General features: G+C 40.1%; 2 protein-coding genes across 4 annotated transcripts; one reads left to right on the top strand and one right to left on the bottom strand.

Moving 5' to 3' along the window:
- Positions 1-11175: 11175 nt before the first annotated feature.
- Positions 11176-12874, bottom strand: cdca5 (cell division cycle associated 5). The gene has a single exon (XM_044172978.1). It carries the CDS (start codon positions 12871-12873, stop codon positions 12085-12087), a length of 789 nt encoding a protein of 262 aa, XP_044028913.1. The 5' UTR covers position 12874; the 3' UTR covers positions 11176-12084.
- Positions 12662-25663, top strand: psmb2 (proteasome 20S subunit beta 2). Of its 3 annotated transcripts, none has more exons than XM_044172981.1 (6): positions 12662-12680; positions 13793-13915; positions 14127-14197; positions 24051-24213; positions 24595-24644; positions 25431-25663. In XM_044172981.1, the coding sequence occupies exons 2-6, from the start codon at positions 13804-13806 to the stop codon at positions 25530-25532; spliced, it is 498 nt and encodes a 165-aa protein (XP_044028916.1). In that variant the 5' UTR covers positions 12662-12680; positions 13793-13803; the 3' UTR covers positions 25533-25663. The 3 variants fall into 3 exon arrangements, with proteins under 3 accessions (XP_044028916.1, XP_044028915.1, XP_044028914.1); XM_044172980.1 differs by lacking the exon at positions 12662-12680 and adding an exon at positions 12810-12828; XM_044172979.1 differs by lacking the exon at positions 12662-12680 and adding an exon at positions 13103-13234.

Here is a 25663-nt window from a genome sequence, read left to right as displayed (position 1 = left end):
TTCTCCCCGATGACCTAAAGACCTAAAAAGACAAAGAAAGTGTAGAGGATAGAGGACCAACACCATGCAGCCGTAGAGATTTTTCACAACCTCTCAAACCGACATTTGTTCTTATTTTTGACCTATAACTGATCTATGAAGCATTATGGTTTATTAATCAACAATAAAGCCATTAGTTACAACTTATTAATGGTGCCTTATGTGGTTCCGACATTTCCAAGAGAAAGAGGATTTCATAATATTTATATCCATTTGACATTTTTAAAAAAGGAGGATCTGTACTTCCCTCATGCTGAACACATTCCTCGGTCTTGGTGTGACCGCCGCGACTCCTGCTGCGGGCGCACTGACAAAGCGCATTGCGCACACATGGGTGCGCCTCTGTCTTTCTCTGCAAACCTGCCATTCAGTCATTAATAAAATAAAATAAAAAGGAGGGGGGGCAAGACATGAAAACTACAGGTATGGTGTTAGATGTGTTGGGGGTTTTTTTCCACTGCAAAACTTGCTGGGGAGCAGAGATGTGCGCACAGCTGTGCCTTGTGGCACCCCCATGGCGACATGGGGGTGGCAGGAGGAGGATCTGCATTTTTCTGTTTTGTAATACACTTCACCTTCCTCGCCTCCAAACAACAGTGAGACCACAACATTCCTACATTTTAATATCTGACAGAGGATTCACACGCTTTTTTATTATCTCTACAGCAGTGTTTTTACCCCAGATAATACTTCTGCTTATACATTGTGTTTAGGGTTTCTAATGAAAAGTATCACTAGAGAAATCATATGACATTGTTGAGTTATTTTTTCTTTACATATTACCATTTTACAGCAATATTTACCTCCTCAAATGCATATAGCCTATGACTGATGATAAGTCTGCCATTACAGCTCTTTTTTATACCCACATTTACAGAAAGAAGTAGTAGCCTAATCTATCTAGTGGTTGATTGAATTTAGGAAATTTAGTGATTAGAAATACACAATTCTGCACTGCAGTAGTTACAATCATCATGCATAAAATCACAATAAAAACCTTATTGCTTATTTTCATTGTGGTCCTTCGACATACAACAAAAAACATCCTTATTTATTCTTTCTATTACTTCAGTGTACACATTCAACACAAAAAATATCCAAATATGAGCTGCAATCTGTAACAAAACAAGACATAATCCATGATCGAAAAGGAGCAGGGAAAAGAAAATATTGTTTATTACGTGCCCCTTTTACACCATTTCTAAGAAAACATACATATAGTGTTGGAGTGGCAACACTTACATGTTCCAGGCTTTTATTCAAAGCATAAATCAGGCTACAAATGACTGAAAAATCATCTTTTCAAGGCTACTGTGAAGAAGCTCTCAGATGTGATTAACTTCATGTTCCACTGTTCTGCAGCAGAACTGAGAAATGTCTCTGGGTTGACCTCAATTTGCCTGAACTGTGACCTGACTCAGCTGTTCTCACACCTCAAAAACAAAAGCGATCTTTCCCCAAACTTTCCGCGCTGAAAACATCTTTAAGTCCCACATGACAAAATCTGTTTTTTCACACTTCATGGATGCACACACATGCAGCTCTGGCCTAGAAGACACACACAGGCTTCTTTTTGAGGATAACGGCAGTAAACAGTGTCCACTAGGGGGAGACACTCCATCACAGACACACTCATGTCAGACCGTCACCTGCTGTTGTCTCCGTGTTTTGGCACCAGGGGGCAGCAGTGTGCACATGGCTGGGACATCCAGCAGTGGTGAACTGAACAGGGGACCACCTGGGATCCATGAAAGGGTTCCCATTAAAGATTGTTCTGCACTACATGTTGAAAGATATAATGCAGCAACCTGAGATCAGGACCAAGATAAATCAGAGCGGCCATGGGATGATTAACAGGATAGGAAAGCAGAAAAAAAAACATTTCTATCACACAAAACTATGTTTCTTTTTCCTCTAATCTTTGCTTTTTTTTTATATTATATATATATATATATATATATATATATATATATATATATATATATATATATATATATATATAATATATTCACATGAAACAAGGAAAAAAACTCTGGACTGCTCGCAACCTGTAGACTTAATATACAATGACGAGGGGTCGCAAGTAGACATTGCTTTGTTTTCAGGGGTCACAAGCCAAAATGGTTTTAAAACACTTATTAAATGCACATGGATGACTGTTTTATAATTATAGCTACTTTAATAGTTCGTTTTTGGAGTTTAGGGCAGTCAATCTTTCTTTCTACCATTTCCTGAAATTATACAGACATTTTTTTTAGAAAGAAAGAAAGAAAGAAACGACAAATTACTGACAACTTTGTTGTTATCATCAAGTCCGCAGAGGTTATTTATACGTCTTGCAGGGAATTTGATGTCCATGTATTGAGTCTACTTAGTCTATTTACACAGATTATACAGAGATTTAGAAATCTCAATTTGCTTGGAAAGAAAGAAAGAAATGATGAAATTTGTGACATGTTCTTAACAATCACCGTATTTATACACCCTGCAAAAAATTGTATGTCCATGTATTAAGTGAGTTTCCTCAGGTTATACAGATTTTTTTTAGTCTCAAGTTGTTCGAAAAGAAAGAAAGAAAAAACATCCAATTCAATGTCCATGTTGAATTATATAATTCAACACTGAAAAGTTATCTAAACTATCAGGCTGTTCAACGATCTGTGATATCTGACTGATATTGTGTTGGTGGCTCTCTACGAACCATGCAGTTACACGCAGTTTTCCTCTTTTAATTCCATTTAAGTATCTTTAATGTCGGAAAAATCTTCTTTTTCCTCACTGCCCGACAGTATTATATACTGCATATTCTGTATCAGCGTGTTCCAGCTCTTCACTGAAGCTATGATGATAAATTCAAAATTTTATACACATTCCCTTAAAATTCAGACATATTTATTATCTTTGAAAAGTTTGGGATGTGGACTAGAATTTAAAATAAAGTTCTGTGGGTTTGAGTTATATTTGGCTGTACACACACCAAAAATCACTGGGTCAAAATTGATCCAACGACGCAATACTGGGTTAACTTTACACATGGGTAGAAAAGCACAAGTCAGTGTTTTTGGTGGTTTCAAACTGTTATAATCTGCCGTAGCTCTTTTTTAACTTACATGTCACTATTGTGTACTGATTGTTAATAATATGTGTATCCTTTGCAGTTTTGAATGTCACATTTGTGACAGTTTTAAGGTAAAACTTGTTGCATCTAACAACAAAAGAACTGGTTATTTTGACCCACTTTAGGTTAATAACCCAACAGTAATATATAAATAACACTATCACAGTATTGCGTCGGTGCAATACTGAGTTAACGTTCAAAAATACTTCTCTACATCATCTTTTTCTCACTTCTTCCTTTGTTATTGGTACACACTGATCAAAAACGAGCAAAAGATAATGTCCTTTCCTAGATTCACCTCATCTGTGTGCTGCAATGAAAGCAGTCCTGGATATTTTGTACATTCATGGCTGTGTAAAGCTTTAATTCTTCCTGCTGTCAGATTTACCGCCCTGTCTTCAGACAGTTATATCATTCTGTTCCACAGAGTCCTTTCAGATTAAGATTCCTTAGGACAAAATCTGAGGTCTGTAGTCTTGGATGCCCTTGACATGAAAAAGTTTGGGAATCCCTGCTGCAGCCTCGGCTTTAGCTGTTGTGTGGAGCTTTTTGAACACAGATATACATATATACCCTATCATACTCTCTCTCTCCCCAGCTTCCCTCTGCCTGATGTAGTGTGACAGTGTGTTTGCCCGCAGCACTCTGCTGGCGTGGAAACAATCAGCTTTGACAGAAAGGGGGTGGTGGTGGGGAGGATAGAGGGAGGCAGAGGAGTAGGGAGGGATGAAGGGAGTGGGAGGGGTGGGGGTGGGTGGAGGGGAGGCTGCGGCCCGAGGCCTGTGTATGATGAACTGGATAGAAAGACCTGTCGTCAGAGGAGAAACAACACAACGCATAAAGATAGATAGATAGATAGATAGATAGATAGATAGATAGATAGATAGATAGATAGATAGATAGATAGATAGATAGATAGATAGATAGATAGATAGATAGATAGATAGATAGATAGATAGATAGATAGATAGATAGATAGATAGATAGATAGATACTAATTAATAAGTGTCGGAGGAATATGAAATTAGCTTTTTTAGTCAACATTTGCTGAAAAATCACAGCCTGAAATAATCAAAAATTAAGTATAATTTTAAAAAGATTTCTCAAAATAAGGTTTCTCAATATTTGTGCCATTTTGATGCAGGCTGTAGTGCTACACAAAACTAGTTAGTTTGGATGAATTTAAAGTGATGGACATTTTAAGGGTTGAAATGGGTAAGGGGCGTTGTTATAATGTATAAATTGTATATTTTTAATGCTTAAACGTTTTGGCTGTTTTCTTCATTCCTGTTCTTTTTTTTGGTAATGTTGGTACTATGTTGGTTTGCTTTCATACAGTAATCCAGAAAACTCTCCAGAAAAAGAGATCTTGATCTCAAGCGGCCTCCCTGGTTAAATGAAGTTCAAATTAAAAACACAAAAATGTGTGAAGTATAATTCAAAGAGAAAGGGGAAAGTTCCCATATGAATTACACAGAAGGGAAATGTACCTGTTTAATTAAAGTCTTCATTGTGTTCAGCTATTAATTATCATTTTGTATTATTTTGCTCATTCCTGCAGAGCCCAGTTACTGAATTGAAATCGTTCACAGCCTCATCAACAACAGATTTAGAAAATCAAATTGTTCTTGTCACCCATTGTGTTCTAAATTGGCTTAATTTGACTTGACCTGAAGCCTAAATTGAAAACCATAGACAAACTAAACATCGTCAAAACTCTAAAAGACAAAAACAGGTCAAAATGGGAAATTTTATTAACCAAAACATCTAATAACGTCTTTTAAAAACCTGTTGACTGAAACAGAAAAACACACAGCATTTAAGGCCTTCATGACCCGAGCGTCAGTCACCCCACTTGACTCTGTTGGCTAATTCAGTTAAAGCCATCAGGTCCATCATGAGGGCCCCTCTCAAGACGCAGCATCGTGTCAATGTTTGATTCCAGGACTTGAAGCTTGTGTGTGTGTGTGAGAAGGAGGAGGGGTGTGTGCTGATGGTTCAGCTGCCTCGCCTGCTATAACCAGCTAATAAATATGAAAACAGCAGGTTAAAACTTTTTTATTCGTCCCGTGCCTGAAAGGATTATACCCTTCTATAGAGTCCCGTGAAAAATCCCCCAAACCTCATAATGCCCAATGTTGTCCCATAAAACTGTGTTGGACAAAAGACGGAGAAAGGGGGCTTTTTCACGCATAAGGGGTTTTCTCAAGAGCACATTGAGCGGAGCCGCGGTCGGGACCCGCCCATAGATTATCTGGCTGTCGGTGAAAGCACGGCTGGGAGCGGCAGGTGCGTGTGCCAGGCACGGGGGGCCGGTGACCATGCAGAGGGTGGTGAACTATGGAGAATGCTACGCAGCTGCCGGCAGGAATGTTTGCAGATTGTCACTTCCATTTAACTTGCCCTTTTTCTTTTCTCTCCTCCCTCCCACCCCGACCCAGAGATGGAGCTGGTCTCCCAGGTTTCCCTCCCACTTCCAAGCCACAGAGATGGGGCTAAACGGTGACACCCTGTCCACAAAAGCCACAAGCAGCCCTGGGTCGTCCCCGCCTCAGTGCCGTGAAATTGTGGATTAAAACTGATAAGCAGCAAGAAGATACAGATCCCACATTTTTTTAGGGAGTTTTATGGGACCGAATGAATGCCAAGTAACTCATAAGGCAGGGTTAACACACTCCTTAACTCCGTCTCACTTTAGTCCCCAGAGGCTTCTTTCATACAGGTTATTGGATTTCAGGTTTTTGAAGCGCAGACATCAACATATGGTGGTCTGTAGATGAAGCTGAAGCTGTTTAATAATGCAGCTCATGAATTCATCTCTGCAACTTTGCCAACAATTTAATCAAATAACACAAAGAATGCAAAATTGTACGCCACCTAAATTCACAAACTAATCTTTTGTCATGTGGCCTCTTGTGGAAGCATCACCTCTTATCTTAGTTTTCATGCATTCGAAATAATGTCTGCGTATTATTACCAGAATTATTACCAGAATTCATTTATCAAAGGAGACAGTCATCCCCCATGTTGACCCACGTAGGCTGTGTCTTTGCCTGGAAATGGCCTCTTTGCACCATACCTTGGTCTCTAATCTCTGCCGTCCAAACTGTGTCCCCTTCCAAATTCTGGCCTAAGGCTATGTGTGGGTCCGCGACATAATCCCCCTTCAAAACTCTGCAGTCCCTGTTGTTCCACTGGGGTTTGGCAAAAGTGCTACACGTCACAACTCTGCTTTTTCACACCATCTTCAAGCAAAAAGGGATTAATGTCCCCACCATTATGAATAATGAGAATGAATAACAAACAGCCGTCTGTTTATCCCGCACGATTAAATAATGGAAAGAGTGTCCTTGTTCTTTTTATTGAACTGTGTTAATGGAGGTGACACACAACCAACAGACTGGGATGAAATCAGTGAGTTAAGTCACCATCTGATGCTTTAAGCCAAAGTCCTGGCACTGAATTTATCCCTTAATGTCTAAACTGAATGTTTTTGTATGCAAAGAAGGCAACAAAAGATCAGATTTATACCACAAAAATGAAAAACTTGTCCAATGGTGTGCACATATCCTCATGATAACAATGAATGAAGTGGCCACAGCTTCCACTGACACACTGAGGTCATGTCCTCTTTATATTTTAATTGGTGATTTTTTCTTTGTCAATTTGGGGGTTTAGTAATGTTGCAGCCTGCTATTATATTATGTACAAATGGTGCGTATTTTAGGCCTATATGTTGATTTAGACTCCATAAGTTTAATATTATTCCTGGCAGCGTGAAGACAGCTTTGAAACACCATTTAGACCTTAGTGTTGGGAAATAAGATTTACAGCAAGAATAAATGAACAGCTAACTGAATAAATAAAAAGGGAATAATTCAAAAATCTTTTTTTGGTTTTCATCTGAAAGTGGTGCAGGATTGGAGGATCTGTGACCTTTGTATTTCTAAAAATCCTGGCTACTGGCCTGTTCACGGGACAACATACATATATGACAAACATATATGAAAATAACTGATGGTCGGTGTGACCAAATCAAGTGAGAATAAAGTGAGACTGTGCACCTTTTGAAAGAAGAAATAACTTCTTCATCTTACAAATTAAATGTTGAATTCTTGAGAAATAAAACACAGTCTTGCTTAATTGCAAAACATTAAGAGGTTTTAGTCTTACATGGTCTGGTATCACCAGTAGATTATGGTAGCTTGTATTAGCTAACATTACATAGACAGTGCTGTTTAACTAGCATTACTGAGTCAATTCACTGACTTTATGACTCTTCTCTACTTGTGCTACTGTTAAACTATGTATGCACGCTATGTACATTTTACCGTTTAGCATCTCGTAATTTATGGCCACAGTGGCTGCAAAAGTGCTTTAAAGTGTCTGCTATGTATAACTGCCATTGCCAACATTGTACTTCTTGACATCTTCCCCCTTTTTGCACAGACTTTTCCAACACACACTGGATCATAACTCCAAAACGCCAAAAATGGACGAGGCAGCTACGAACAAGAGAAATTAAAGTCACTCTTGGTCCTAAGTTTCGCTTTTTCATCTACTTAATGTGTCTCTCCTGTATTGTGGCCTTAACATTTCTCTTCCATGCATTTTTTTGCATTTTTGTTCAGTTCTCTTCAACACGCACTGGAATGTAACTGCCAAAATGTACAATGCAGCTTGAAACAAGAATCTAGTCTCATGAAAGGTATTTACGGGACAATGTATGAGAAGACAAAGATGATTAATGTGACCAAATCAACCTAAATAACACAAAAAAGTGAGAAATTAAAAAACACCTATTGACAAAAGTACCTCCACTGAATCATGGCCTCAACATTTCTCTTCCTTGCATCTTTTCCTCTTTTTGCTCAGCATTTTCCAACATTCATTTCTCTTCCAGCAACAAGAATAGCCTCATGACAACAATTCATTGGACAATGTATGTGAGCAACATTACCCTTTGTAGAATACGAGTAAACCAACCTAAAAAAACAAGGAATGAAGGGACTTTTGGTCCAAAGTGTTGACAAAACTTCTCTTCAGTATCTTATTTAAATGCTTTCCTCTGCATCTTTTCCCCTTTTTGCTCAGTATTTCCCCACAAGTACTGGATCAAAATGGATAACGATTTGACAGTGTAAATGAGTGACATTGCTTTTAGCAGAAATAATTGACGGTCAATGTGACAAAATCCCATAAAAGGACCTGTTGTGGTGTTGACAAAATGTCCATTCTGCATCTCCTTAAAGTGTCTCCTATGTATCATGACCTTAACATTTCTGCTTCTTCACATCTTCTCCTTTTTGCTCAGCAGTTTCCAACACACACTGGATCAGCTCTGTATCCACAGCTGCCAAAACGGACAATGCGGCTCGGAAGGAGGATATAAAAATGAAATATGAAACAGTGGTGTGATAAACTGGTAGATAATCATCTTTTCATTAAACGTTCATCCCCAGTGACTTAAATATTCAAGAGCCCAATTACAGAGCTTGTATCTCTCTCTCACTCTCGCTTTTCTTAACAAGAGCAGTCAGGGAGAGAGGAGTGAGTGGCTTAAGGGGTTGAGTGTGAGCATCATTATGGAGCGGTCACACGGGGGGAGAAAGAGATGACCCGTCGTCCCTCACCGAGGACAGGGAGCAGCGGGCCTGACGCGAGGATGTCCAAATACTGGGATAGGAAGAGGAGGAATAAGGATGGAAAGGCAGCAGATAGACATGTAGAGTGTGCAGCCATGCAGCTCTGGTGGATGGAGGGATGGTGGGAGACAGAGAAAGAGACAGAAACAGACAGACGAGCTGAGAGAGGAGTATAGATTTTCCAGGCAGATAGTGGAAAGATGTGTGCATCCTGATGAGTGCCACAAACAGGGCGCATGACTCTCTTGCCTGCCTGTTTGTGTGTAGTGTGTGTGTGTGTGTGTGTGTGTGTGTAGTGTGTCTAAGTGTGTGTCAGTGTATTAGCAGTCAGAGCACTGAAGCCCACGGGCGATTCCTGTGTGTGCTTGCGATAAAGGGGGAAAGGGAGGAAGTATAACGGGGGAAGCGGGGCGTGGAGGAGGAGGCAAGGGGTGGGTGAGAGGCGAGATGAGGAAGTTGGTTGGGGAGGGGGGGGTGTACGTAGAGAGGGAGAAAAAAGAAGGGAGAGGAAAGAGCATCCAGCAGAGAAGGGAGCTTCCTCTGTGCTGTCAAAGCCTCTGGATCATGTCCCCATTGGTCTTTCTCTTTCACACACACACACACACACACATGTCCCCTCACCCAATTGCTCTCTTCTCCCTCAAACCCTCTCCTCCCTCCCTCTCATGAAAAGAGTGTCTTGGCAGGGTAATTAAGAATGGCCTCTAAACACAGGAGTATGGCAGGAACGCTCCAGATGAAAGTAAATGATTAAAATAATTACAGGCTGAGAGCTGACGAGCCGGAGTGTGGGGTGGCCGCCGGACATTTGTCGGTAATTAGATAATTAATCTGAATGCAAATGATGAGCCCTAACGAAGCAGTCAAGCTGAACCAGCGACAACTGCCGTGAGTGAAATGTGGGGGGAGAAAAGAGAGCAAAAAGCAGGGGAGAGAAGGGAGGGGGGGCACATGAATATGAGTGTAAACTATCCAACCTCCCAAAAATCAGCATGAACAGACTCAAAAGCAAAAAGCCAGCACAAGCAGAGGGAGTGGAGGCAGCAGCAGCAGCAGCATTGTAAATCAATAACTGTTTCTGGCAGTGACAGCTCACAAAACACCCTCCTACTTCACTCTGTTTGTAACTTTCAGTCGTAGTGACAAGCAGACATGAATACCTTGTTAAAAATATACAAAAGACAAGCCACCGTGTGTTGTGCTCTGCAAAAAAACAAAAACAGTCTCCTCTCCCGGGGAGCTGAAATGCCAAATGAAGGGTATGAACATGAAATGGCACCTGAGGAAGAAAACAGAGCACGCTTTGCACACCCTAAAATGCGTGAGCAAATTGTGGATTTACTCGTTCCAAACACACACACACACTCATTATCTCTCTATGTGTCTCTTTCTCATACACACTCACAAATACTATCAGCGTGTGTACGTGCTCTCAGCAGATGTAAATAACCAACTTCATAGCTTATTCAGAGATGTGTTTTTCAAGGTTGGTATAACAGGTGAAGACATACTTGTCAGCATCGTCTGCAATACCTAGTGTGCCTTGTGTAGAAGAATCTGTATTTGTTGTGTTTTTCCAGTCAGTTATTCAGGTTTCCCTGTCTGTACATCAGCTGCAAAAAAACAGTTAAATTCTTTGTCATCTAAAGCCAAACAAATCAAGGATCCATACAGTTTAGAAAGCTGCACAGTTAGAGGCAGGCATGAGGGTTGATAACATCACCCCCTTGTTAGTGCAAATGAGTGCATCCACTTACACCTTTAAGAGACTCCAGGGGGAAACGTTTTACCTGTCCACCATTCTCATTAAATCCAGACAGATCGCCCACTCACTCATTCAGTCTGACTCATAATAATCACTGGAGACCAATGCTGTGTATAGGAATGTGTTGTTAGCTAGTACCTTATTAGGCCCTGTGCAGGTTAACATTATCAGTAAGACGTGGTGTCATCCCCCAAAACCTCAGCTGTACACATCCAACAGTCACATTTTATAGTTTTGGCTGATCATATAAGCAGATTTTAAATGGAATTGTTTCTTAACTGGTGTGTTGTGGTGTAAGATTGGACATAACTTGAAATTTCTCTTAAATATTACAACAGACACTATGCATTAACATGATTTACCTTCCACTCAGACGGTAATTTTGCGGAGCCCAGATTGAGCAGATAACTGGCTGTTTTGGCTCCTTTTTTGCGAAGGCTGCGGGAAATTTTAAATACTGCAAATGTGTTTTGTGGTTTCATTAAAATTGACAACTATAAACATTGACAAAATCTCAAAATGGGCTGTTTTGGCAGAATAAAGGATTTATGTAAAACAGACAATATTGTGACTGAACGAACCTCCAAGCCTACTGGCAATTCTAGTGATATAGTTAAAGTATTTATTTACATTTTCAAGAAAGCAGAAATAAACAATTTATTTTCTTTTAAGTTTAAGAAAGGACAAATGTAGCATAAACTTAATAGTCCGAGAACAACACTGACAGGTGCTGTTTTACAGTCTTATTCTGAAATTCTATGTCAATTAAATGTGGAGCTAAAGCATTATTTAATAGTAGTATCCTGGTTACAGAGCTCTGAACTGCCGCCCACCTGTTGTTTTTCAATGATTAAAATATTGGAACAATAAAGACAAAGAAAATGCCAATTCTTCCTGATAGAAAATAGTCCCTTTATAAGCTATCAGGTCGTACCATTCCTTCACATGCTGTTTCAAAGTTTACAAACTACAGCTTCCACATGTAATTACGACTGCTATAAACTGTCACATATTTTATGTCCATGGATCACGTGCACAATCAACCAGTTTGTGATTAAGAAGTCAAAAATCAATTAAAACAGTCAAATCCCATTGACAAACCTGCAAAATGGAGTTCTGTCATTACAAGTTAATATAACCACGATATCTGATCACAGGAAACCAAATCTGTATAAATGTTTCAATAATAACCAAAACAAAGAACATGCTTTAGGTTTTACCTGTCTAACTACTGGTAATTTTGAAACCAAATCAATACTCGCGTGTGACTATACTATGCCATTATACCACCACATAATGACCTAAACAACCATATAAAGAGCATTTAAATGAACAGACACATGAAACGCCAAAGAATCAAAATTTACAATACATAGAGCTGGAAATATACAAAAACTTGACTGTTCTAAGTATGAAGCACACATAAAGTTTTGTCCTCCCAGAGAGGCATTCAGCATGTCAGTGATAACAAAAATAACATGCTATAAGAGATTCCTTCAGTCTTTCAGTCACAATATTTACTCCACGACCAACTCAAACACCTCTGCCTCCTCAAACTCAGCGTTCATCTTGGCAGCCATTGCGTCCAGCTCTGTGGCGTCTATGTGCTGGACCTTCCTCCTCCTCCTCTTCTCCTTCACCATAGCCACGCCTGGGATGTTTGGGTCCGGTTCGGGGAAAGCCGAACCACAGTCATCCGCCTCAAGCAAAGATGTGAATGAGTTCAGACCAGACAAGGACCCAGACACCTCCAGACCTGTCTTGGATTGCTGGACTCTCCGGAACACTTCGGGGGTTTTCAGCTTCTCAAAGCCGAACAAGGTCTCTCGAGAGTTGGGGCTGTCGAAGGACTTGTCGCTGAGCCTGCTGTAGGACCGGCGCACTTTCTGCGACCACACCGCGTCCTCTGGATCTGCTGCCGGCTGTTGAGGACAAGAAGGGGGCGGCGGAGAGGAGGGAAGGATCGGTGAGGGCATAGCGGCCTTCTTCTTCTTGGCCGAGGAGGAGCCCCCACGGCCCGGGACAGGACCGGGGGTGGAGACCTTCAGCTTCTTCTGCTGGCTGTCTTCCGACCCCGTCCGTCTCGGCGTGTTCTCCTTGTTGTGCTCCGACGGTGCGACTGTTTTTCTGGGTGCTATTTTCCTCACAGTGATGGAGCGTTTAACGGCGACAGAGGCCAGCGCCATTTTGTTGTCAGTTTTTAGGTTAGCCTGAGGAGGAGAACTCAACCGCGGTGACCGTCTTCGCTGCGAGCCGTTAAGGTTATTCGATTCCGCCATTATGTTTTGAAGATTCCCTTCGTTCATATTGACCTTTTCCTGTTGAAATAACCGTTTATCCTTGGATTTACTTAACAATCAGCAGAGCAGTTTTTGCAACACGGGTGACACAACAGCAGTCCGTTCAAATTGCCCGCCCGAGTCGCGTAGAAAGGACGAAAGCGCGTTTTCCGGTGACGACAACAGTCTGCGCCACTTATCTCAAACTTTTGCTGTGTAATCTGCAGAGTCGAGGCTAAGAGACTCCCGTTATTTATAATATTATATAAATCTTTCAGCTAATATCTATTATATAGAATGGAATATTTAATTGGGATACAGGGACCTGATTTCGTCCTCGTCGCCGCCGATAATGTTGCAGCCAGCAGCATCATTCAGATGAAACATGGTATGACAATGCGTTAGCTTAGCATTAGCCATTTAGCCGGTTGATTTAGCTTGAGCCGCTAACAGACTTGTTTTCATAGTTCTTGTTCACATTAAACCCGGATTGTGCTACGGATGAGTAGTGCTTAAAGCTTTTTTATTCTTACGGTATATTGATGTGTAATGTGTAACCTCCCCTATCACTACAATGTAACCACACATTCTGAATTTTACTTGAGCTAGCAAAACTAAATATAGCTTCGATAAGTTAAAGTATGTTAACGTTAGCGGATACATCTTTCTCACTCTGTTTGTATTTTTTTTTCTTTCCATAACCGATAACAGCATGTATAGCATCATTGTCATGTGCTGCTCCGAGTTACTCAAATCCATTCTACGTTTTTTTGAAAGGCAAACTAAAGTTAGCAAGGTTAGCATAAGCTGCTCAAACGGGCTTCTGAGAATGAAAGTGAAACAGATTGCTGATTTAACGTTGCTCACTCTGATCGTCAGTAACTGGCCACTTGAATAATTTATGCACACAAGGATAATAAAGAAAGTATGTTTTTTGTTTTTTCAGACTATGACAAGATGTTCAAACTAAGTGAGAAGATTTTGCTGCTGTGTGTTGGAGAAGCAGGAGACACAGTACAGTTTGCAGAGTACATCCAGAAGAATGTCCAGCTCTACAAAATGAGGAATGGTAAGGATCAGATCAGAAATACTTTATAAAGGACATCTAAGATGATGATTGTGTGATAAAACTCTCCTTCCTTCTCCTCAGATGTCTCCAGTTTAACTCCAAAATGTATAGTCATTGACAGTGATGTCATATTGGAAAGCAAATTGCTGAAGAAGCACACACACCTAAAACTGTGTGTCTGATGATATTTTTGTGCCTCTTATTTCATTAGGTTATGAACTCAGTCCAGCTGCAGCCGCAAACTTCACACGAAAGAATCTTGCAGACTACCTTCGGAGCAGGGTAACTATCATGATATCATGAATTAATATATTATACTTATCAACATTTAAGTAGCCTGTTAAACCATATGCGCACCAAGCTGTCCATGTAGTTTCATCATGAGAAATGTCCTGGAGTGGCAAAAAAGCTTTGTGGGCACAGTGAGGACTGTTCATGGTTTATACAACATAACTGTTAGTAATACAATTTAAGTAAGTTGGAATATAACAGCTCAAGCTGTGAGTTGACAAATTCAGATCACTGTCCTATGACGGCACATGTAAAAGCCTCTTGACCCTAGCATCCAGCTGTCTTGGTTTGTGAGGTTCATACCCTACTCTGATATGATCCATTTTGACTTATAAAATTAACAGTGGCTTTAAAAAAAAAATATTAAGCAATCAAGCTTGCATAGCCAAAGCATATAAAGACCACATAACAAAGTGAAGGAAGCTTTGCTTAGAACTTTATGTGTTTATTTTTAGATTAGATTAGATTCAACTTTATTGTCATTACACATGTACAAGGCAACGAAATGCAGTTTATTTATTTTTGCTTGCATTACTTGACACATCCATTCAATTTGTAACTTATTTATTTGTGCGTTTGTTTGAAATTATTTGTCCCTGTTGGCACTGGTCCTATCTTAATGCTATGGTCTTACTCTCAGCCTATTAAAGAGCCTTCAGCTTCCCATAAAGCAGTGGTAGTAACCTTTTTATTTTGTGAGAATTGTTTTCTCATACCCTGGGAAAATTTTGATGAGAGATGTGACTATAATCATAACCGAAATAATTGTTTGAGTTGAGGGCCACGTAAGTAACCAGTTGCTCAGAATTTCCACCAGCCAATAGGGTTTTCAAGATAGAGAGCAATTATAATTAAACATGTAAACTTGGCCAAATGTAGTATTAAAGTCAACTTTAATACAGCTTCTTTGCCAAAACAAATGAAAGACAACCAACAAAATAATGTAACACATTTCATTTTACTGTTATTGTATACAATTTCTTGTACTACACTGTCAGATATGATTGTGTGAAATTGAGAATTGCCTCTAAAAGTAAGACCATGCAGCCTTGTGGTGTGTCCACAAATGTAAATTCAACTTGCAAAGGTGCACCATCTGCTTCATTTTGTGTTGCCATGTATTCTCTGACCTGCTTCATCCTTTATGCTTCTAGTGTAATTTTTTTTAACTGTGTGCTTAAACAAATTTTTTCACCAGTACCTCTGTATGTTTTCTCAGTAGCTAATTAACCAGTGGTCACACTCTGAATTAAGCGTATTCATCTTGGAGTAATGAGTGAACATACCTATAAATATTTTAATTTCTATTTTAACTTAATTACATTCCCCTGTTTGCAATCTCATTTTGCTTTAGGGAACCAATGATAGAATCACAAATTAATTCCCATAAGTTAAAGTAATACTCACTTTAAATGGCAGGGACGGTAACCATATGTGGTAGGTTTACTCATCCATGTCAAAAATGTGTTTTAATTGCTGCTTGAAATTATTCATTTTTGACTAAAACAGGAAATTAAAGCACAATAGAGCCCTTGCTTGTCTTGATGACGTGATACTGTTGTGATGTAGTATTACTCCAAAGTTCAGGAGGGAATTAAGTCTCACTTGTAATTATACCCGTGTTTGTGTCGTTATCAGCTTAAGACATCAAAGCTGAACCAGTAGATGCAGTTTGACAGAGCCAGGTACATTTGTCAGTTTGTTGAGAATGGTGACGGAGGTTTCTCCCTTTGAGACTGCATGACCACACCTGAGCCTGCAGCACTGTCCCCCACCCCAACTGCACTGTTGCTCTGGGTATATTATCAAAATACTGTGCTTTTGAATACCAAAATTTGACCAAACAAATCTGTTGTGAACATGTGAACGTACAGAATATTTCCTCATCACTTGTGTAAACTTGGATTTACAACCAGGCAAGTTAACCAGATAATTTATCTGTCTGCATGTTTGTGATCTGGATTGTTTATTTATGCTGCCCACGTCTTGAAAAGTGCAGTGCTTTTTGAAATTATGTGAGTCCTCCAGGCCTTGCAGAGACCTGAGAGCCCTACAGAAGCTAAATACACTTTTACACCAGGCAGTACAGTGAGAGGCACACAAGCAAGAACTAGATTTAGGTGCAATAATACTGTATACTAAAACAAGTTTGGAGACTTACTCTCGGAGTTAAGTACTTGTTTAGTTATTTTATTAGTTATAAGAACACTGTACTTACTTTACACTTTATTTTTAACGAGTGAAGTTTTTAAGGTCAGTGTAGTTTCAATTACACCACCAATTACAAGACTGAGTATTGAACATATGCATTATGTACCAGTCATTAGGTATCAGTTTGGTAACTTAGTTTAGGGACCAGTGTTTTCTTTTTTCTTTTAACAAAGTCAAGTAAATTAGATTTTTATAGCCTAAAATCACATATTTGCCTCAGAGGGCTTTACAATCTGTACAACTTACACAATCCGCTATGTTCTATGTGATGTCATGTTTTAAAACGGGAAATGTCAGATCAGAGAATAAGTAAACATCTCTAAGAATCTGACCAAAGTTTGATACTTGACACTGTTCGATACTCTGTACTATGAACACGTTTCCAACTGTTGTCAAAAAGTAATGAGGTTTGATACCCAGCCCTAGTAACGCATGTCATGCATACTTTTTGCCCCTGCCAGCCCCAATTCTGAGCATACAGAATAAGCACATACCACGTGTGCTTGTAAAAACATTAGGACACACATTCGTAGGGCTGCAACTAATGATTATTTTCATTATCAATCTGCAGATCATTTCCATATTAATACATTTTTTGGTTCATAAAATGTCAGAAAATGGTGAAAAGCGGCCGTCACAATTTCCCACAGACCAAAATGACGTCTTCAAATCGCCAATTTTGTGAGACCAACAGTCCAACATCCAAAGATATTCAATTTGATATCACAATAAGCCGTGAAAGCAGCAAATCCTCACATTTGAGAAGCTAGAAAAAGATAATGTTTGACATTTTTGCTTAGAAATGATTTAAAACCATAAATCTGTTATCAAAATAGTAGCTGGTCAATTTGCTGTTGATTGACTAATCGGTTAATTGACTAATTGTTTCAGCCCTACATATTTTACATTTGTTTTAACTTGTAGTACACGGTGACATATGTTTTTAGACGTAACACACTCTGTTAAAGTCCGTTTTGCTTCTTGTATCTGTGCATTGTGTCTCTTGCACTAATTTGTTAAGAGTAGTGCAGCCGCTGCCTGTCACAATAGCAGAAGGGTGAAAATAATTACAAAAAACAATTAGTGTGGCAGAGAAGGCAATGTGGGACACATCGAACGGGGGATAGGGGTAGAGCAGGAGCAGCAGGAGGAGGAGTGGGGGTCCCAGGGGGAAACAACCAGGCCCAGTAGACAACACTCCACAGACTGGAGTGTGAGAACGAGTAGGAGTCAACTTACACACAAATACAATATGCATACACACAGAGGGACCTATAGGATCAGGATAGTTTTATTCTGTCAAGGTTGTACATGTTGTGGAAGATAACATTTATATTCATGTCCTGCCATAAGCTGCGAGTGTATCGTTATTTTTGTGCCTCACGGTTATGAATTTGGTTTTATGAGTGCAGGATTTACTAATGCTGCGTTCTCAGGAGTCCTCAGAAACTGAAGCAATAGCAGTTTCTCCTCTGCAACCCACACCTTCCTCCAGCTATGCTCTTCTCACATTCATCAACCTCCAGAGTACATGGACATTTGCAAATTATGTTGTATAAACAGGGTTTTTTTTATAATGGTGTTCCACCAGAGCTTCTTGAGTATGTAGAATATGTAATGTGTGTTATCCATTTGAATGTGTTAAAGTCTTGAATTGTTTAATCGTAGAACTAACACTTTTTAACAAATATGCAGGAGAGTTAGCAGGAGATGGAAGCACTTTGAATGTTTTTGTGTCTTATCTGGGTCAATAATTATTCTCTTTGAAGAAGTGTCTGAGTGTTACTTAAACCATTTAGAACAATTACTCTATCACAACTTCAGGGCTGCAATTAATGGTCAATTATTTTAATCATCGATTTACATTCTAATCTACATTCATAGATTAATAGTTTGTTCTACAAAGTGTCAGAAAATATTTTCAAAAATGTCCATCAAAATTTCACGTCTTTGAAATCCGTATTTTGTCTGACCAAAGACCGAAAACCCCAAAGATATTCGATTAACAGGTTAAAAAAAACAGTGAAAAGCAGCAAATCCTCACATTTGAGAATCTGTAAATAGTGAATTTTTGGCAATTTGGTTTTTAAAAAATGAATGAAACGGTTAATGGGTTATCATAGTTGTTCGAGTTTAATTTTCTGCCAATCAATTTGGTTAATAATTTCAGCTCCAAGACGACTTAAATAATAATCCTGATCATTCCATGAAATGTTATTTTACAGCACTTTCTACATGTTATATCAACACTTATGCTGTCATTTCAAGGAAAATGAACTCTGTAGTAATCTAGTATGCCATAATGAAAACAAAAGATCCAGAAAATGATTAAACAATTGTGCGGTTGGGGTCCACATCTTTTTAAAAACAAAACATTTCCTGCAACATGTACAGCATAGACAAACTTTGACACCAAAAGCTGGTTTCTGAGACAGAGATTAAGCCCATTTGTTGACTAAAACAAAATTGAATGTAGCTTTGTTGAAAAACTGCCTGTAGTCCAAGACTATGCTCAATACTTGTCTGGGGAACTGGCTGCATATGTTGGAATTCAGTTTTAATTAATCTGATTAAATCATTGCAGATTAAAGTTGAGCCCAGACAAAAAGGCAAGATAATGATCTGCTTTTGTATATCAAATCTCTCTTTTTTTTTTTCTCTACCATCCTTAAATAATCTTCTGAACCCCCCGAAAATCATCACATGATCCCTCTGGCATGTCCAGACCCTTAGGTTAAAATCCACTGGCTGATAAATTAATCAGTGGTATATTGTTAATTCTGATTCCTGCAGGATAAATTACAGATGAGTTCTTTAGTCTGAAAGATGTCATACCCCAGTGGCTGCAGACCTCCGGGAGGTGTAGTTAGCTAAAGTCAGCAGAGCATGTCGGCGCAGAGTAAGCGAAACCCTGTTCACTTACGACTGTATACTTACCAGCCTGCCGTCCAGAAAAACAACTCCGCTAACCTCTGGAGTACTGCATTCACTCAAGCTTTAGAGAGGAGACATAGAAAGAAAAAAAAACTAGCGGTAAGCATAATCACCTGAGGCCCCGACTCTGTAATGATACACATGAAATTCACCACAAAGCAAAACAACAACTGCAAAGTTTTAGGGGCATAGAAACTCAGCATCATCAAATAGAAGCTGAGCAGGATTCTATTTGTTTTAGCTTCCTGTCTGATGTACTGTAAAATTTGCAAACACTGTGAATTGAAGATAAAAACAGGTTATATTGATATTGAATTGACAGGTACTGCAGTGGTAGTCAAAAAGTTGAGCAGGATTTGTAGGTATAGGAGGCTGTAACATGAGGTTAAATTGATACAGCAAAACTCAGGGGAGGCAGATGGTTTATAAATATCATATTTGATTTTTGGGGAGATTATGTAGGAGCCTAAAAGCCTTACAGTCATCAGTTTTTTTGTATATATGTGGATGTTTGCTCTGCAGTATAGTGAAGAAGTAAAATGTTGTCAATCTGTAAAGTTTGAGCTGTTTCTTTTCAGATTCAGAAGACCACAGCAACAGTTAGCCTCTGTGCTGTGGTGATCTACAGCTGGCCTCATGGGTTTGTAAGATATTTTTTAGCACAGGCACACAATGGGCACAAATAATTACTGGCGCCATATTGCGCATGGCTCCCCTGCTCCTGCACAGATGAACAATTAATACAGCAGATTGAGGAGAAATGCCAATAAAGAGAACATGCCCGGGGGCAGGGTGCAAAATATAGGGGGAGGGAGGGAGGAGGTGGGAGGAAGGACAGGAAGGAGGGAGTGCTGGAACGTGGAAGAAGGGAGTTTGGGGATGAGTTCGTGTTGATTTTTAGCAGCCTGACCTTAATTTAACTAAAGCTGTTTTTGCTCTGAATCCTACGCTGCAGATGTTGTAAAGGAAGAGTTTGACGTTTTGGGATATGCACTTATTCGCTTTCTTGCCGTGAGTTAGATGAGAGGATCAATCCAACTCTCGTGTGTGTATATTAACTATGAAGCTACAGCCAGAAGCTGGTTAGCTTAGCTTAGCAGAAAGACTGGAAACAGGGGGAAACAGCTAGCCTGGTTCTGTCCAATGGTAACAAAGACCCGCCTGTGTTTTGGACCGTTGGTCGGACAAAACAAGACCTTTGGTAACTTCTCTTGGTCTGTAGGAAAATGTAATTGGCATTTTTCACAGTTTCTGTTGTTTTATAGACCAAGCGATTAATTGAGAAAATAATTGGCAGATTAATCAATAATGAAAATAATCGGCCTAATAAATGGCCTAACAAACAAGTTATATCTTGTTTTGTTAATCCATATTGTAAAAGCTAATCATTATGGTTTTACAGGGGGTTATGGTCCGGACAATCTCTTGGCTACTATTTCTTATCTTTGGACAGAGCCAGGCTAACAGTCTCCCCCAGTTTCCAGTCTTTGTGCTAAGCTAAGCTAAGCGGCTACTGGCTCCAATTTTACCATATAGGCATGTAAGTGGTATTGATCTTCTCAAATAGTTATATTTTCCGAAATGTCAAACTATTCCTAGTGGAGCGGGTTTGTGTCTACTGAAGGCGACGGTAGCAACGTACAGGTGAAGCTTTTGTTTCATGGCTGCTTGGTTGCCTTGTTTGGCAGCGCTGGGGGGATAAAACATATGAAAAAAACACGTGTGTATTGTTTGCATGTGAACCTGGGTGTGAGTTCAGGTGGCTGGGTTAACAAGGTGCCTAGTTCCCTCTGAGGTGACATGGGAAGGGAAGGTTATTTTGATGCCAAGTCCATATTATTGTTACATTGTAACCAGTGAGACAGGTGTCTGGTGGGTGGGGGTGATGCCACTGGGGCGTTCGCAGGCTCACGGAGGAGTTAAAGCACACACTCACTCACTAAGATATGCATCCTGAGATTCACGCCCATTGTGCACACTCACAAACACACTGTTTCTCTTTCTCACGTGTGTGTGTGTGTGTGTGTGTGTGTGTGTGTGTTCAAAACCATTGTTAACACACAGGCTAAAGCCTACTCCACAGGGAGCATAACGATCATCATTGCCCTTGTGGCAAACATAGTGCTAACACACAAGTCACAGAAATAAGCAGGTCGGCTGAGAGATAAATTGAAATGAGAGGGCAGGTGTGTAGATCACAACTCGCCTGGCGTCATATGAATCATATTTGCCTCACTGCACGACAGAGAATGCAATATTATATTTTTCTTGTTGCATTTTAATCAAAAACACTGCACTGCTTCTACCTCCATCAAGAATTTAGGCCATAAGTTGTTTTGTCTGGCTTTAAAGGGATTTTTTAAAATGGGGAACAGTGGCTCGCAACAACGAAGAGAGAAAATTAGTGTTTTGGAGGAAGAGAAGGGAGAAGAGGCTGGAAGCGTAAAAGATGTAATTTAAAAAAGGAGGGGGGGGCAAGAGAAACGACTTTAGAAGTTTTTAATGAGCCCTGGCGTTACTCCAGGGCACAGGGTGAAGGCGGTGGAGAGGGGAGGGAGTTAAAGAAGGGATGAAGAGGGAGGGAGGGCGCGATGGAGGGAGCAACAGGGGTGCTGACTCCCAGCAGATGTCACACTACCAGTGACACCCTGATTCCCTCCTCTCTCTCTCTCTCTCTCTCTCTCACTCATACACACACACACACACACACACAAACCCATTCACCTCCTCTGTCCTGTGATGCCCTTTCACTCTCCAGCTACCCCTCCCCTTCCTCTCTCTCACCGCTGTTGTATTCTGTGTTAATGTTGCCGCTGTGCGCGCGTCGCTCCACGTCTCTGCCAAATTGAAAAATCCAAGTCAATAATTAGGAACAATTTATGTGGAATAAAGCAAGAGAAAGCGAAGTTGTACTTTTCAAGTGGTGAGATGTCTTTGCTCTCGTGAACTGGTTGATGAAACTATTTAGAGGGTACAAGAAGGTACAGTCAGTGAAACCATACATATGCTGATGGCAATGTTGGCACCTCTAACTGGAGAGAAGAAGTAACTGTTTAAATGCAGAAATCATCCCACCTGACAGTAAACTACGCACAGCATATGGTTACAAATCCAGCCGGTCTGTGAGGCCGTGAGTCTAGATTTCTTCAGATTCTGCAGGTGCTAAAGGGGCACTCCACCAGTTTTACACATGCAGTGCACTGTGCATAACTTCACACAAAGAATTCCAGTAAAAACAGTTGTATAATGTTTTCTGTGGTTCTGGAGTAGCTTTCCGGTTTGTATTAGGATTTTACAACTCTGTAAAGTTACCACGATGGCAACTATTTTATCTTTCGTCACAATGATCTTAAGATAAACAGTAGAAGCGCCTTGCCAGATGATGTCGTGTTGTGCTGCAGCAAAACTTGAGCCTGGTTCAACTTTTTTGCTGGATGACCCTGTGTTGTTTTGCCAGAGCAAGACTGAATGAAGCCTGAAAGAAGTAGACATTTAGGAGGTGGGGGCAGGGTCTAATGAAAGATACTATTGAGTTGCATTATGGGAATTGTAGGATCCAGTTACCTCAGCCTCGGCTGCCTCGATTTTGATCATTCTTTTTATTTTTCTGCCTCTTGTTAGTCCCACAACATTATCGAAGTGCAATAGCATATCACTGGAGTACCACTTTAATAAATAGACTGGATCTTACTCTGAAGTTATGATTTCTCACTTCAATGTCGGGTATGTGATTCTAGCTTTCCGTTCAGTGTGTGGGCTGAAAAAAAAACTCTGGTGTTTGTACACGGCCCTGGCTCTGTAAATGGGGAAACAAACACAGTGGCTCGGACCGAGCCACACAGCACTATTCCAGCCATGATTTGTGTGTCAGGTAACGTTCAATGACTTGCCAACGGACATTCAGCTTACTCTCTAGTTTGCCAAGATGTTGTTGTGATGTTAGCTATAGTAGCAGGAGAGTTGTGAGTATCGCTGTCTGGAGCTGGTGTGCTGCTCTGGGAAACCGTCTCGTCCTCTCTGGCTGTTAGCTTTGCAGCGGCGACTGTAGCGACAGTTTGCTAACCCACAACTTAGCTAACGTTAGTTACATTACTTGCTGTGTTGTTGTTCGCTCTATATCATCACCTTTTAAGATAGAAGAAGTGCCTTTCCTACCTGATACCATGGTTGTACTTGTTGCTGACCAAAAAAAGGTTTATATACAGAAACACACCCACCAAGTGATGGCAAACATTTCTCAAAAGGCATTTTGTTAGACTTTTTCATACACGTATTGACGAATACAATACAGTAATCACTGACAATCAACGACTTACTGAAAGCATTGCATTAAATGATCATTGCCTTGAAAAGAGCAAATATTGTCAGTTTAAAAATAAGAGGCTACTGCTTTAATTTGGATTACAGCTGATACCTATAGTATGCCAGTATGTCCTTGCTTTTCTAATTTGTACCTAAACATTTTTTTCATAGCAGTTAACAAGCAATGCTTGTTTTTTTTACCTGTATTTCTGAATCTTTTCTTTTCTTTCTCAACCAAAATATGGATTATAAGCCCAATTCTGGTGATTGAACAAACAGTGAGAACTGTTCAACAGTAACTTTGAATTCAATTAGTGTGCATCCCGGGCTAACGCCTTGTAAAAACCCTTCTCATAGATCTGAATATTAATCCCCTCTCTCCCTCCTCCGTATCCAGACTCCATATCATGTGAACATGTTGCTGGCGGGCTATGATGACACAGACGGCCCGGGTCTCTACTACATGGATTACCTGTCTTCCCTGGCCAAGGCCCCATTTGCTGCCCACGGCTACGGAGCCTTCCTCACTCTCTCCATTCTCGACCGGCACTACAGACCAGGTCAGTGCAGAGAAATGCCTCCTGCATGTTTTTTCTGTTTATTGTGCCCGTGAGACTGACTCAAAAGAGAGAAATAAAGATTATGATTCGAGTCTGTAGAGTTTGTATGTTAATTCCGTGGTGGTTTGTAGTGAAAATATCCCTTATAAATCTGACAAACTAGCATCAAATTGTTTTTAGCAATTAACTCGTCTTGTTATTCTTCTTCACAAGGCTTCTTGCTCCCCACAAGCCCTTTGTCCCCAATACCACACAACAACATCCACTTCATTTCTCTGTTAATAAAATGTTTTTCGTCTTCATTTTAATGTCATTTATGTCTCTATCGCTCCCTTTTTCTCATATTTCAGCATTCTCATTTTCTCATGTTGTTTGTTCTAGATCTGACCCGAGATGAGGCAGTGGATCTGCTGAAGAAGTGCATTGAGGAAGTGAGTTCGAGAAGTTTTACTCATTCTTTTTTCACAAGTATGAATGAGAATAATAAGCATCTTATTTAATTGTTTATGTTGCTCAGCCTCTCAGATAGCAACTTAGCTCTGCAAAAGTGGCCTCCAACATTTCTCAGTGTGCTCAGTGGTACAGTGTACTCTTAGGAACTTAAAAATTCATTCTAATTTGGCTCACGTGGATTTACTCTTATTACTGGGAATCCACATCAAAAGCAAGACGTGAGCGACACGTAAGCACTATTTGTCCCTTCGTAAAACATTTACGGAAAGAAATCAGCATTGTTTTATTTATTGATTCATTGATGTTTTGGAAAATCTGTGTACAGTGAAACCGGCAAGCTCATAGCCACACTGAGAGCCTTGATCAATCATTACAGATACCATTAATAAGTTCACAACTTATAAACAGCTGTCTGTGGAGATTACTCCTCACTACGCACGCCAATGGGGGGAAAAATTCTCTGAGTGCAAAATAACGCAGGGGTCCTGGGGTGTCTCGTAGTCATCGTGGATTGTTACATTTGATGAAAGGGAAGCGTATCTGTTTTGTGAGTCAGGCGAGTAACGAGCGTCAAAAACGCTTCTAAAAACATTTTCTATGTGGCTTGGCCTTTAGCCTTAATAGTCAGTATCCCACTTGTTTTTTATCACCCTGCTTCTCCGTCTTAATTTTTCTGTTTTACTCGATTCTACATCCATTCTGCTTATTTGTGCCTTTTAACTTAATATTTCTTCCTCTGCCTTGTCTCTTTCTCCCTCCTCCAGCTGAACAAGCGCTTCATCCTGAATCTTCCCTCCTTCAGCGTCCGTTTGATTGACAAGGAGGGCATCCATGACCTGGAGAAGCTCACCTCTGGCGCCAAGTGACCGCTCACTGCTTAACTATCGACCCTCACCAAGCCCTTGTTTCTTTTTCTCTCCTTTTTTTTTTTTTTTTGTACTGTTGACCTCCTTGCTCTTTCTGTTCCAATAAAAAGTGACACACAGTTGAGATACAA

Source organism: Siniperca chuatsi, linkage group LG17 (assembly GCF_020085105.1).
Source record: "Siniperca chuatsi isolate FFG_IHB_CAS linkage group LG17, ASM2008510v1, whole genome shotgun sequence".
NCBI lineage: Eukaryota > Metazoa > Chordata > Actinopteri > Centrarchiformes > Sinipercidae > Siniperca > Siniperca chuatsi.
This window is presented reverse-complemented; position numbering and strand designations above follow the sequence as displayed.